Source organism: Geotrypetes seraphini, chromosome 2 (genome assembly GCF_902459505.1).
Source record: "Geotrypetes seraphini chromosome 2, aGeoSer1.1, whole genome shotgun sequence".
NCBI lineage: Eukaryota > Metazoa > Chordata > Amphibia > Gymnophiona > Dermophiidae > Geotrypetes > Geotrypetes seraphini.
Window position 1 is genome coordinate 258,665,805 of NC_047085.1, and position 15,790 is coordinate 258,681,594.

The 15,790-nt window shown below is 44.0% G+C and overlaps 1 protein-coding gene across 2 annotated transcripts in view; it reads right to left on the reverse strand.

Annotated features, from left to right (window-relative positions):
* The window catches only part of CBX7 (chromobox 7), a 182,157-nt gene that overhangs the window by 155,919 nt on the left and 10,448 nt on the right, over positions 1 to 15,790 (reverse strand). For both annotated transcript variants that reach the window (XM_033929930.1, XM_033929932.1), the window contains exon 2: positions 10,007 to 10,050. In XM_033929930.1, the coding sequence (XP_033785821.1) occupies positions 10,007 to 10,050 (44 nt within the window). The remainder of the gene's footprint in view (positions 1 to 10,006; positions 10,051 to 15,790) is intronic.

A 15,790-nucleotide genomic window follows, 5' to 3' on the forward strand; every position in this document is an offset into this window, starting at 1 on the left:
TTATCCAGGGACAGAGGGGCAGATATTCTCACACATAGGTGACGTCACCGACGGAGCACCGCAGCGGACAGCCTCGAAAGCAAACTTGCTTGAAGATCTCGAACTTTCGAGTGCTGCACCGTGCATGCGCGCGTGCCTTCCCGCCCAAACTAGGGGGCGCATCTCCTGTGAGGATCCTCAGTTCAGATACCTAGCCATGAAGCCAACCAGGGGAGGTGGGAGGGTTGTGAGAATATCTGCCTGCTGTCCCTGGATAACAACTGTTACGGGACAAGCAGGCAGCATATTCTCACACATGGGTGACCTCCAAGCTAAGCAAAATGGGATGGAGGGAGAGTTGGCAATTTACGAAAAAAGATTTTGCAAAACAGATTGGCCAAAATGGCCATCCCTTCTGGATAAAGTATCCAGACAGTAATTACATTACATTACATTACATTAGGGATTTCTATTCCGCCATTACCTTGCGGTTCAAGGCGGATTACAAAAGGTTAATTAAAAAAAAACAGAGTTACAATGATTAGCAAGAGAGGTAAGTTGTAGATCTTATAACTAATTAACGGGTTGTTGAGGGTGAGGTGGTTTGTAAAAGAATTAATAGGTGGTCATAGTGGAGGTTCTTTTGTTATTATTAGTGCGGTAATGGGTAGATCAAATGTCAGTTTTAGAGTTACTAAGAGGTCGTGTTGTTATTGTTGCTTCAGGAATTTCTTGAAAAGTATAGTTTTTATTTCTTTTCTGAACGTCCTATAGTCTGGGGTGGTCATCAGAAGGTTGGAGATCTGGTTGTCCAGCCTTGCGGCTCGAGTGGCTAGGAGGCCGTCGTGTAGTTTTGTTCTTTTTACTTCCTTGATTGGGGGGGGTATGAATGGGGAGTGCGTTTTTCTGTGTCTGGTAGTGGGTGCTTGGATGAGGCGATTGTTCAAGTATGATGGGCTGTCTCCGTGTAGGGTTTTAAATAATATGCAGTAGAATTTGAATTGGATTCTTTCTTGGATTGGAAGCCAATGTGAGTTGATGAAGGCTTCAGTAATGTGGTCATGTTTTCTCAATGAGTAGATGAGTCTCAAAGCTGTATTTTGGATTGTTTGGAGGTGAAAGTATGAACCGAGGACCAAGTGGCAGCCTTGCAGATTTCCTCAATAGGAGTTGATCTGAGGAAAGCAACAGACGCCGCCATTGCTCGAACTTTGTGGCCCGTCACTCGACCCTGCAGAGGAAGACCAGCCTGAGCAAAGCAGAAAGCGATGCAAGCAGCCATCCAGTTGGAGATGGTACGCTTCGAGATAGGGCGTCCCAACTTATTCGGATCGAAAGAGATGAAAAGTTGAGGAGATGTTCTGTGAGATTGGGTGCGTTGGAGGTAGAAGGCCAATGCACGTTTGAAGTCCAAAGTATGAAGTGCCGCGTCTCCCTGGTGAGAATGAGGCTTAGGAAAAAATACTGGCAGAACAATAGATTGATTGATGTGAAATGCTGAAACTACTTTAGGTAAGAATCTGGGACGAGTACGGAGGACCACCTTGTCATGGTGAAAAACTGTGAAAGATGGGTCCGAAACCAACGCTTGTAGCTCACTGACTCGTCGAGCAGAAGTGAGGGCAATCAAGAATACAACTTTCCAAGTGAGATACTTGAGATGAGCCTTGTCAAGCGGTTCAAATGGAGGTTTCATCAGTTGAGCCAAAACCACATTAAGATCCCAAACCACTTGAGGAGGTCTAAGTGGTGGATGAAGATTATAAAGTCCTTTCATAAAGCGGAAAATCATGGGATGTGCAGAGAGAGGTTTCCCTTCCAGAGGCTGATGAAAAGCAGTAATAGCACTGAGATGGACTCGAATAGATGTAGATTGAAGTCCAGATTGCGATAAGTGAAGTAAATAGTCTAGAACGGATGCTAAGAAGGAAGACATTGGTTGCAGTTGACGTGTGGAACACCAAGCAGAAAATCTAGTCCATTTCTGTCCATAACATTGACGAGTGGACGGCTTTCTGGAAGCAAATAAAATATTTTGAACAGACTGAGAAAATTGAGAAGAGTCAGTCATGTAGACAGGAACCAAGCTGTCAAGTGTAGAGACTGCAGATTGGGATGAAGCAAGGACCCTTGACTCAGAGTGAGCAGAGATGGAAAAACTGGCAGAAGTAGAGGCTCCCTGGTGCTGAGTTGGAGTAGAAGGGAGTACCACGGTTGTCTGGGCCACCGAGGAGCTATCAGAATCATGGTGATGTGTTCTGACTTTAGTTTGATTAGAGTCCTGAGAATCAGAGGAAATGGAGGAAAGGCATAAAGAAATTGAGCCCTCCAATCCAGGAGAAACGCATCCGCTTCGAGACGGTGAGGAGTGTAAATGCGGGAACAAAACTGAGGCAGTTTGAAGTTGAGGGGGGGCGCAAATAGATCTATCTGGGGGGTCCCCCAGCGGACAAATATTTGACGGAGAGTGGGAGAATTGAGTGTCCATTCGTGAGGCTGTAAGAGACAACTCAATTTGTCCGCTAAACAGTTGCATTGACCTTGAATGTAGACAGCTCTGAGGAAGATGTTGTGAAGAATTTCCCAATGTCACAGCTTCAGAGCTTCCTGACATATGGAGTGAGATCCCGTACCTCCCTGTTTGTTGACATAATACATGGCCACTTGGTTGTCTGTCCGAACAAGGACCACCATATCGTGGAGGAGATGCTGAAAAGCTTTGAGAGCATAGAAAATCGCTCTGAGTTCCAACAGATTGATATGACACTGACGGTCTGTTGAAGTCCATAGACCCTGAGTCCGCAGACCGTCGACATGGGCTCCCCAGGCGTAGGTGGACGAATCGGTTGCGAGAACCTTCTGATGAGGAAGATTGTGGAACAGCAAGCCTCTGGAAAGATTGGAAGAGAGCATCCACCAACGGAGAGACCTCTGCAATAAAGGAGTTATTGTAAGTAGTTGGGATGGTGGATCCGTGGCTTGTTGCCATTGTGATGCCAGTGTCCACTGAGGAATGCGAAGGTGAAGTCTGGCAAAAGGAGTCACATGAACTGTAGAAGCCATGTGACCAAGCAGAACCATCATTTGCCGTGCAGAAATGGATGGAAGACGAGAGACCTGATGGCAAAGTCGAATGAGGGTATCCTGACGTGGTTGCGGAAGGTATGCTCTCTGGTGTACAGTGTTTAAAGTTGCTCCAATGAACTGGAGCGATTGAGAAGGGGTTAACTGAGACTTTGGAAAGTTTATCTGCAACCCTAGACTTTGGAGGAATAGAATAGTCTGTTGGGTCGCTGCAATAACTCCTGGTAGAGAGGGGGCTTTGATTAGCCAGTCGTCGAGGTATGGAAATACTTGAAGACCTTGGGTGCAAAGAGCTGCAGCCACCACCACTAGACATTTTGTGAATACTCTGGGGGATGAAGCCAAACCGAAGGGAAGAACTCTGTATTGAAGATGAAGGTTCCCCACTTTGAATCTGAGGTATTTGCGGAAGGCTGGATGAAAGGGGATATGAGTGTAAGCCTCCTTGAGATCCAGCGAGCACATCCAATCTCCCTGATCCATCAGGGAATACAAGGTCGGTAAAGAGAGCATCCGAAACTTCTCTTTGACTAGGTATTTGTTGAGAGCTCTGAGGTCCAGAATAGGTCGCAAATCCCCCATCTTCTTTGGAACTAGAAAATAGCGTGAGTAGAATCCCAAGTTCTGTTGGGAAAGAGGAATCTCCTCTACAACTCGAAGGTGAATGAGAGCTCGAGCTTCGTGAAGAAGGGGAAGTTGCGACTGATTGGAAGGACACTCTCTTGGAGGGCGATCTGGAGGCACCTGAAGTAAGTGAAGAGAGTATCCCTCTCGCAGGATGGTAAGAACCCTGATGATAAAAAGCGGACAGGCGACCCCCCTATGGGCAGAGGAGAATTCTGAAACTGGGAAATTGGAATGCTCAGGTTGAGAACGTCAAAAAGACTGAGCTGGCTTGGTAGCAGCAGGAGTTTGAGACTTCTGCTGACGTTGTTATTGCTGAGGATGACGAGGTGGAGGCCTGGAAAAAGCAGGAGTCTTTTTCTATGGGTAATGACATGGAGTCTGTTTAAATGCTCTAGCTGGTGCAGGTTTAGGGTGAATGAGAGAAGCAAAAGAGCGTTCATGTTCTGAGAGACGCTTAGTGACTGCTTCAATAGAGTCATCAAACAACTCATTGCCCTGACAAGGTAGATTTGCCAAACGATCCTGGAGGTTGGGATCCATGTCAACAATGCGTAGCCAGGCCAGTCTATGCATGGCTACAGCAAAAGCCGAGACTCGGGAAGACAATTAAAAGGCATCATATGAGGCTTGTAACATGAAGAGTCTCAACTGAGACAGAGTCTGGAGGATGAGTTTGAATTCCGAAAGACGAGGTTTGGAAATATCCGGATAAAAAGGTGGTAACAATTTCAGGAAATGGTTGAAATAATTGGTGAAAACATAATTATAGTTAAGAATTCTATTTGCCATCATGGAATTCTGGTATAAACGACGACCAAACTTATCCATAGTATGCCCCTCTCTGCCTGGAGGGACTGCAGCATAGATCTTTGAAGGATGGGCTTTCTTCAAAGAGGATTCCACCACCAAGGATTGATGGGAGAGTTGGGACTTCTCAAATCCTTTACAGGGAACCGTGCGATAATGGGATTCCAGCTTAGATGGAATAGCAGCAATGGAATAAGGCGTCTTCCATGCTACGGATGAAAGTCTGTTTAAGGACCGGAGTCATGGGCAATCGTAAAGACTCTTTAGGAGGATGAGGAAGTTCCATGTCTGCCAAATACTCAGGAGTATATTTGGAGTCTGAATGAAGGTCCAGGTTGAGAGCTTGTCCCATGTCAAATAAAAATTTGGCAAATGAAGTGGACTTGGAGTCAGAGGCCGCATCAGGAGAAGGACTACGAGACTTTGGAACTGCTGAGTAGGAAGGAGAAGCCTCTCTAGAGTATTGAGAGACTGGTTCAGACTCTAGATGTTTGGTTAGAGAAGAAGCTGCACTGTGAGGAGGAGTTAGAGAATGTTTTCTTTTCATGCCCCGTGATGGAGAAGTACCTGGGGTGCGAGGCACTGAATGAGTGGAAGCCCGAGGAGAAGTATCTCGGCGAGCCGGCTTCGAAGGAGGTGTCTTCGACCTGGAAGGGCTTCAGGTAGAGGCTTGGTGTAGTCAAGATCCGTGCCTCGAGGTAGAAGATCGAGGCAGCGAAGTCTCGGTATCCAGTGCAGAAGAGTCACGACGAATCTTTGAAGCAAGATGTCTGGAATGCCTCGAACGGTGCTTCGATCGAGGCAACTCAGGAGAAGAATCACTGGAGGACAGTTGCTTCGGAATAGGAGACCTGCCCCGAGGCACGAGGACTGGAGGATCCGGATGTGCTACAGGCTGGTCAACCCGAGGCAGTGTCGAAGACGGGACCAATTGAGCCACAATGGAGGATATCTGAGTGGTCAGGATGGATTTTAGCATGTCCTCGAGCATCGGCACCGAGACAGAAGAATCTGATCTCATAGGTGCAGCAATGCGCTCCGAAGAGGGCGACCTCGAAGGTGAGTATTCCCTTATCTTGGAGGCACGCTTGGAAGAGAGGCGTGAGGAGGATTCTGGTGGCTTCTTAGGTATGGCACCTGAAAGAGACCCAGGAGACTTACCCCCCCCGAGGACGTCTTCACCGATGGTGTCGTGGAAACTTTCACGGGCGTCGAAGTCGGTGCAGAAATGGAAGGTACGGTCGAGGCCTTCGAGACCAAAGCTCCAGCCGAAGCAAAGATCGAGGCCTTCGAGACCGGGGATGTCGTTCAAGTCTGAGTCGATGCCTTCGAGACCGGGGCGGCCGCCGGGGTCGAGGCTTTGTCCGAAGACTGTTCCATGTCACCGGAGAGTTGAAGGAACTGGGCACACCGACGACGAAAAGCTCCAGGTGTAAGAGTAAGGCAACGGTGACAATCTTCCGGGGAATGGACCGAACCTAAACACTGTAAACAGCGACAGTGAGGATCGGTGACCGAAATCACCCGATTACACTGGTGACAATGTTTAAACCCGGTAAGAGGCCGGGACATAGAAAAAATAAAGTCCGTGCCGAACAAAGTAAGCTGTTGGGCCTAGGCCCAAAACCCACCGACCGCACAAAAATTCGAAAAAAGAACACAATAAAATTTTTTTTTTTTTTTTTAGAAATAAACAAAGAAGAGGCACAGTGACCGAACTTTTAAAGAAAGCAGCCACGGTGAAGAGAAGGCATATTCCACTGCGAAGCTGAGGAAAACGTGTCTTCCTGGCTCCGCGGAAAAAAACGAACTGAGGATCCTCACAGATGCGCCCCCTAGTTTGGGCGGGAAGGCACATGCGCATGCGCGGTGCAGCACTCGAAAGTTCGAGAACTTCAAGCAAGTTTGCTTTCGAGGCTGTCCGCTGCGGGGCTCCGTCGGTGACGTTACCCATGTGTGAGAATATGCTGCCTGCTTGTCCTGGGATAAAATGGCAACAACTTTTGCCACTGCTAACACTGGTTAAAAAAAACAACAAAACCCAGAGGAGGCTGCTGTATGAATCTCCAGGCCTAGAAACAGAAAAACTAAAGAGGGATCTGTGATGTTTCCATTTGGTCCCTATGCCAGGTGAAACAGATAACAATCATGTGTTGCTGCTGTGAGGTCTCAGGCCTGGCAACAGCAAACAGGAAGTGCCAAGAAAGAAAAAGAAAAAACCCCCAAAATACGCTACAGGTGAATAAAGAGAGAAGAGAGCGTGATACAGACATATTCTGCATATCCAAGCTTGGAAGTGACATTCATTATCATCAAAGCATGTGTATAGTGTTACTAGGTAGCTCCATATCATGGAGGACAGACAGATCCATTGCATTCAAAGGATGTAAAACCCAGACTGACTCAAGTCACTCTTCTATGAAACTAACCTATTTGGAAACACTGTGGAAGAGATTCCACTATGAAAGAATGGCATGCTTCAAAGCATGGTATAATTGGCAGTGGAATTTAAGAAAATGACAACTTAGGGTGAGTAATGTGGGAGGAAAACAAAGAAATGATGAGGGGCAAAGGAGGAAATAGCAGAGTGGAAAGCTAGGTAAATGAAGCAAATGAGGAATGCAAGATCACAATACTGTCATAGTTACTCATTTGAAAAAGATAATATCTACAAAGTGGAATGCACAAAATAATAATAATAAAAAAGCACCCATTCAATATGAAAAGGTGCCAATATTGTGCCAATATGAAAAGGTGAGGACTTAAGTTTTATAATAAAGAATTACACAGATATGAGGGAGAAAAGACTTCAGTGTCACCAGGGATATACTGTATAATATATTAATATCCCAAGGACTACCTTGTCTCAAAAAATCTTGAGACAGGAAATACATTCCAGATCAGAAAAACATTGTCCAAACATCAAATCTAATTGAAAAAAGGAACACTTACCTGTAGGTAAATAGTCCAATTGATTATCCGCACACTGCAAAAAGAGCAGAATTCCAAAGTTTCCAAGCTTGAATAGTACTTCAAAATCTTTGCGGTAAAATAGCTCTGCTATTTCCAAATATCCAAGCTCCACATGCGGTGCTATTTTACTGCAAAGATTTTGAAGTACTATTCAAGCTTGGAAACTTTGGAATTTGCTTTTTTTTTGCTTTGTGCCAATAATCAATTGGATTATTTACCTACAGGTAAGTGTTCTTTTGGTTCGTGGGATACTATTATATATCCCTGGTGACACCGAGGTCTTTTTTCCATTATATGTGTGTAATTCTTCATTATAAAACTAAGTCCTCATATTGTCACCTTTTGATATTGAATTTTTTATTAGTTATTTTGATAGTAACTGATTTTACATGATCAATAATAAAGGATGAACATATACTGCACATTAACTAGAAATGCCTGAAAAAAACAAAAAAATAAAGATGAACGAGTGGAAAGAACATTTTCTCAAATGTTTCTGATGCTATCCACAATATACCCCTCCCTGGCTCCATAAAAGCAGACTCCCACCTCCTCCCTCCCTTCTCTCCCCACCACATACACACACAGCAGGAGAAGAGATTGGCAGATATCAAGCAGTTTGAACTGTAATATCAGAAGGTCCCTCAAGACTGGTCACTACAGCAATGCCAAAAGAGACAGCAGACAACAGTATAAAACACCACTATTCTTCTGCCAGCTGGGAAAGACACAAGGATTGATCATAGGTAGGACGAGTCTAGGACAATTCAGCAAAGTCGTTTCAGCACTGATTCGGCCGCGATGCATGATCCCTGTCATCTGTGCCTCTTTCTTCCACTCTCCATGGTTCAGCATGTCTCCCCCTGAGGTCGCCCACCACCATTCCCGCAGCTTGACTTCTCTCCATCTCATTCATCACACCGAGAGCTGCCGCCACTGAGGGAGGGGCTCAGCGAATGAATTGCAGGCAAACATGACCCCCCCCCAAGAGGTTTCCCTTCAAGTGATTCATTGTTTAGGGGGGCAATGCCCCCACCTCCATTCTACCCTTCCCCTCTCTTCACTGTCCGTACGATTCAATGTTTGGGGAGTGATGCCCCCCACACACACACCCAAAATTCTACCCTCCTCTCCTCCCTGTGTCCCATTTCCTCTCGAACGGGATGATTCAGCACTCTACCGCAGCCTTCCTTCTCCAGTGCTCATCCCCTCTCAGAATGGGACAATTTATCACGGCCAGTTCATCGCAGCTGCGATGAATCGTCCCATTCCAAAGTGAGAAAGAGAAGCGCAAGGATCAGGGAGAAAAAGGCTCTTCATAAAGGTACAGTACTTTGTCAAATACCTTTTGAAAATCCAAATACACAATAACAACCAATTCTCCATTATCCACATGCTCATTCACCCTTTCAAAAAAAAAAAATGCAGTAGATTGGTGAGGCAAGACTTCCCTTGACTAAAACCATATTGGCTCTCTCTCATTAATCCATGCTTACATATATGTTCTGTTATTTTGTTCCTTATAAAATAGTCTCTACTATTTTGCCTGGCACCAATGTCTAGAATTTCCCAGATCACCTCTGGAACCCTTTTAAAAAAAATCGGCATCACGTTGGCCGCCCTCCAATCTTCTAGTACTATGCCGGTTTTTAAAGAAAAAATACAAATTATTAACAATAGCTCTGCAAGTTTATTTTCCAGTCTTCTAGTACTATGCTGGTTTTAAAGAAAAAATACCAATTACTAACAATTAAGGTTACACAGTTTATTTTTTAATTCTATCAGCACTCTGGGATGTATACCATCTGGTCCAGGCAATTTGCTACTGTTCAATTTGTCAAACTGACCCATCACACAGTGTTATAGAGATTTGTATGAGTTTCTCTGATTCATCAGAGAATTTGTTACCCTCTCACCTCAGAAGGTGCTACCCTACAGAATAGAGCTAAAGAACAAAGTGCAGCTGTCCTGATGTCAACTGAGGCATACCAGTTCAGGCAACAGAATATTGCCAATCTTTACATGGTTTCTCCTCAACCATTCTCCAATACATTTAAAAAAATTTCATATAATATTTAAAAAAAATTATTCATGATCGCCTAGGCCAGTGATCTTCACTAATTTTTAAGCTGGAGCTACTTTGGATCCAAATGTGTTGAAGGGGAGCTGCCAAATATCTTCTCATATGAGACCATGACACTGCTGACCAGTGTGTTTAACATCTACCCACCAACCCGCCTTCAAACTTTTTTTGAGGGTTATCCTCAAGGAGGTGAGCATTTCCAAATGCATTCTTTTCATTTATTGAGAAATGCCTTGTCCTTCAAGCATGATACTTTTCCTCCCATCCACTTTCTCCTTTCAGTTATGAGCTTTATTAGAAGCAAAGAATAGCAGAAAAAAAGCCAGCTTGATGAGGGCTGCCCCAGGGGTCTCCAAAGGCCGCCATTGGGCCCCTGGGCCTTGCAATGAAGAACACTGGTCTAGGCAGAACCAAGACACTGGGAGGAAGGCGAGACCACATGAAAGCTCTTACTTTGGAGGCCATCCTTTCCACTTCACCAAATATTCCACTTTACCCTGAAACAAGAGAACAAAAGGGTCCATTTTAGTTTCTTAGCATTGGGACAGTCACAACACTGCAGAGAGCCAATGACGCAAATTACAATCTAAACTCTTACAGGTCAGGCTCACACAGGAAAGGGTGTTACTTTGTGAAAGCTGAACTCTTGGGCTATCTGTAAATCTATTTTGGTTACACATCAAATCTTTAAAAATCTAGAAAATAATAGAATAAAATGGAATCCTTTTACACAAAAATAAGAAATTGAACAATGTACGAGCTGCGTTCTACATAACATTAATCAATCTATTACAAAAATCTGAAGTGAAAGGCCCATAATTTCCACATTTAAAAAACAAAACAGAACCTATCTAAGGCTGCTCTTTTTACAGACAGAACGTCAAAGAGTGCACTTCAGCATTAAAGGTTACACAGGAGTTTATTCCTTTACTTATCAACCTAACATAGTAGTAGTAATGGTATAGAAGCTTTCAATAAACAAACAATAAAACATAGTAAGTAACAGATATGAATAGTTGATCCTACTCGTCCTATCTGTCTTCTGCAATTAGTTACCATTTTGGGTAGAGGAACAGCAAAGTTACTTAGCTGTAGCAGGTATTCTCTGAGCACAGCAGGCCAAATATTTTCATATGTAGGGGACATTACACATATTAGCTAAAGAAAGTTACAGCAATATCCCACATGAATGCATGTGTGCTTCCTACCCGACAAGTGAGAGTGGAACCATCTATTAGATTTATTTATATTAGTTATTTATATACCACCTATTAATTGTCTAAGTGATTTACATTCAGGTTCTCAGTCATTTATCCCTATCTGTCCCAGTGGGCTCACAATCTATCTTTCAGCAACAAAAATGGCTGCCAAGATGTCATCACTGAAAGAGCAGGTGGGAATCACTCCTGCCCCAATGTGCCACTAGACCACCAGGGAAACAGGTAGCCTGGGGTCCTTCCTCTGAGTCCAGTAAGGGGGTTGATGGTGGTTGTTAGGGAGGGAGGGGGAATACTGTATATTCTTGTCAGGGGTGCACTGACGGCAGGGGAAAGTATCCCAGTTCAGGGGGGGGAGGGGACTCCTGTCTCATGCAGAGACTTAATCCTATTCTCCCAATAGGATCCACTGTTCACTTTCTAGTTTTGAGGCAGAAGGTATACTGCTGGAACCTAACCTCTATTTTCCTATAGACTGCATTTCGTTATTTATGATTTTGCAGTTCATGAACATTTTCACAAGCCATACTACCTCAGATATATTCTCACATGTGGGAATCCCTAGCTACAGGCTCACCAAAAAACAATGATAGGACAATAGAGACTTGGAACGTTGAGGCAATTGAAGTTAATTAACCTGAATATATATACAAAGTTGTCAAGAAAATGCAGCCTGGAACAGAACAAAACTGGGCCTAGGAGGGTGCAGTTGTAATCTAGCCACCAAAATTCTGCAAGACTGACTGACTGAACCAGCTGTCAGGTCTGGAATTCTGCTTAAGTATGGATTGAAAACTATGTCCCAGCCTTACATAAGGGTAATTTCAAGTGCTCTGACATTATGAGCTGTGACATGACCCTCTTGAGCTGTGGTTCCTAACACTGTCCTGGAGGACCACCAGCCAGTTGTGTTTTTGGGATAGCCCTAATGAATATGCACGAGAAAGATTTGCATATAATGGAGGTGACATACATGCAAATCTGCCCCATGCATATCCATTAGGGCTATCCAGAAAACCTGAGTGGCTGGTGGTCCTCCAGGACAGGGTTGAGAACCACTGCTCTAGAGTCAGCCCAGCCTGGACATAAGTGAAGGAGTTGTAACCTGCAAGCCAATTGGAAAAGTATGCGTTTGACAATGGCTATCTCCATCCTGTTTGGATCAAGAAACAAAAAGCTGTGTGGACCGTCTAGGCTTTAGTCTGCTCCAGATAGAAGGTTAAGGCTCACTTGTGGTCTAAGGTATGGACATGAGGCTTGAGGAAAAAATGTTGGCAAAATGATTGATTGGTTAAGATGGAACTTAGACATCACTTTAGGATGAATGTGAAGAACTACTTTGTTGTGATAAAAGTTCTGTGTAAGGCAGATCAGCTACTAGGATCTGAAGCTCATCAATTCTGCAATCTGAAGTGACTACCACCACCACCACAAACACAAATTTCCAATAAGATACTTCAGATAACAGGAGTCAAAGTGGCTCAAAAGGAGCTCTCAAATGGAGACAAGTCATGAAAGTGACATGTACTTTGGAGGCCATGTGGCCTAGTAATCTCAATATCTGTCTAGTTCTGATCAGCTGGCTACTGTGGACCTGTGAGATGAATGCATATCAAGGCATACACTCTTCTCTAGGAACCGAAGGCCCAAGCTTGCACTATACTAAGCAGGGATCTTATATATTCCAATTGCTGAACTGGGTGCAGGTGGGACTTGGTGTAGTTTATAACAAGCCCTAGTAGCTCTACATAGCACCGGAACAGTTCTCTGCATGAACTTCTGTGATGAGCACCATGACCAGCAAATCATCCTGGCAGGGAAACATATACACTATCAGTCTGTGTAGTGATGACACAACTAGTAGGAATTTGGCAAAGACCCTGGGAGCTGACATGAGGTCAAAAGGCAGAACGTGATTATTGGTGCCTACCTACTTGAAATTTGGTATACCAATCCACACATAGTTAGGCACATAGGCACAGTTTATTCAGGTCCTTCCGGTATATGGGTTATCCGTCTTGACTATTTGTCAATATGCAGCATGATAAGTACGCAAGGTATGAAATGTTATATTTTTAATATGAATTATATTGATGAAGTATTAGTATGATAAATAGAATTTGTTAAAGTCTTAGGCAAGTAGCCAGTTTTGAACAGTCCATGATTTAGCTCAGCTCCTGAGGACGCCAAGAGACGAAACAGCTGATGTCTGGCTGAACTAATAACAGCAAGCTGATTTGGAAGCAGCAACAAAGAATCATTATGGACATGAACTGAAGAACGGTTAAGTAGCAAAGATATAATATCACAACAAAGACTTTTGAGAAACTTTGATTGACTATTGCATTTTGAAAACAAGAAAAAATAGGAAATATAAGAAACAAGGGAGTAAAAATGTAACAGGGGTGTTCATGTTGAAATTTTATTGTACAGAATGTGTGCAAATGATTGGTTTTTCATATGATAAAATTTAATATATACTCGTATTTAAAAATAAACATATAGTAACTTCATTTGTACTATTGTATTATCCTACTTGAAATTTGAGATACTTCCTGTGACTGGAAAGAACTGAAATGTGGGTACAGGTATACTTCATGTCTGGAGAACATAGCCAATCTTTTTCCTGAATTATAAGGATAAGGGTATCCAGGGAAATCATTCTCAACTTTTCTTTAACTACGAATTTGTTCACAGCCCTTAGATCTAAGATAACATAAGAACATAAGCAATGCCTCTGCTGGGTCAGACCTGAGGTCCATCGTGCCCAGTAGTCCACTCACATGGCGGCCCAAAAGGTCCAGGACCTGTGCAGTAATCCTCTATCTATACCCCTCTATCCCCTTTTCCAGCAGGAAATTGTCCAATCCTTTCTTGAACCCCGGTACCATACTCTGCCCTATTACCCGGTACCGTACTATGCCCTCTGGAAGCGCATTCCAGGTGTCCACCACACGTTGGGTAAAAAAGAACTTCCTAGCATTCGTTTTGAATCTGTCCCCTTTCAACTTTTCTGAATGCCCTCTTGTTCTTTTATTATTTGAAAGCTTGAAGAATCTGTCCCTTTCTACTCTCTCTATGCCCTTCATAATCTTTTAAGTCTCTATCATATCCCCTCTAAGTCTCCTCTTCTCCAGGGAAAAGAGACCCAGTTTCTCCAATCTCTCAGCGTATCTTTATCAGACGCGTCGCTCTCCTCTGAACCCTCTCGAGTAACGCCATGTCCTTCTTAAGGTACAGCGACCAATATTGGACGCAGTACTTCAGATGTGGACGCACCATCGCCCGATACAATGGCAGGATAACTTTTTTCGTTCTGGTTGTAATACCCTTCTTGATTATGCCTAGCATTCTGTTTGCCTTCTTAGCGGCCGCTCTGTCTTTTTGGGCACAAGAAGTACCTAGAATAGAATACCTTCCCTTCTTCCTCTAGTAGCACGGGTTCAACCATATTGGCCTGTAGAGGGGTGGCAATTACCTCTACAAGTACCTGCCTGTGCCGAGAGTGATGAACAATGCTTTGGGTTGGCAATTTGGTGGTTTCTGAAACCAGTGAAGTGCTTAACTAAGGCAGAATATTTAAAGAACCTACTGGTTGGAGGTTACAAGGGGCCAACTCTGATGGGAAAATAAAATGTCCCCTCTACAGATAGGCCACTCAAGATGGCTACTTGGACTGGCTACACTCTCCTGGAGCCAGTCAAAACCTCATCCCTTGCTTTGACTGGGGATCCAGCTGAGACATCTGGGTCCATGGCTGACATGGAAGGGACCTTTAAGGTTGGGCTTGCTGAGCAGAGCAAGAAGGTGGGGGAAACCTATGCCTTTGAAAAGTAGTAAGGTTTATGTCTAGGCCTACTCAAGAACCTCCGAGTAGTGGAAGATGCAGCTGGAGGTTGCTGAGAAAGGGACTGAAAAGTGTATGTTTCTTGATGATGTCAGCGACCTGTCATCACCTCAGCAAGGTACATTCACCAATCTTTCTTGAATTGCCATGGGTTGGTGGCGGGAGGAGTGGGCATCCCTCCTGCCGGCTGACTTGTGGTAGAGTTCCCTGTTGTGGCTGCTCAGCTGATCATGGCAGGGAGATTTCCTTGCGGCAACAGTTTAGCAGCAGAGTTGACAAGTTTTTTAATTATGAGATGCTTTATTTTTTGCACAAGCACTTTTAAAATGGAGGATCATGCAATGATTGGGTGGCGAGGCAGTTGGGACTTTGTCCCCTTGTCAACCCCTCAATTTTTCTGAGCTGTATCCTACCAACAAAAAGAATATCATTTATAGGAATTATTGTATTTTATTTTGATTTTTTGAAGCTTTTGTATTTATAATGGACTCTTTTTGCTTCCTGCACTAATATCATTGGTGTTATCTTTTCCCCTGATGTTGTTTGGCTTAAAGATTTTAAGTGACAGTGCACTTGGCAGTGTCTGTGTTCCATGGATAACGTCACCCATGTGTAAGAGTATTATGCCTGCTCATACTCAAACCAACAACCAGATCCCCTATACTCAACCCTGTTGCAAGAAATGTTTAAATTCTATTGCAGTATTGGCCTCTATCACCTTCACAGGCATACTATCATAGGTACTATTGTGTTCCTCTTTGGTTCTCACAAAAGCCTTATTTAGAGCCAGATTCTCTAAGCTCTGATACCATGGTAAAACAAAAATACCGTGGTGGGAGTGATTTTTTTTTTTTTTTTACAGGCGATTCTCAGCACAACAGCATGCAAATTATATGCATGCTATGTGTGAAGAAATCACCAGTAAAGGGAGGGGATGGGGAGAGAGGAACTGTGCCTGGCAGTTGCTCAGAAGAGAAATCACTAGCATAGCATCTCCTCCTGCCTGCCCCCCCAAAAAAAATAAAAAGCAGCCCCTGCTCTCCCTACCTGAAATGGCAAGTAGGAAGAGCAGGAGCTGCTTTTTTTATGGGCGCAGCTGTTGTTGTGTGCGCAACACACATACAAGAGCTGCACCTATAATACCCCCCCCCCCCGGGGTACTTTTTATTTTCT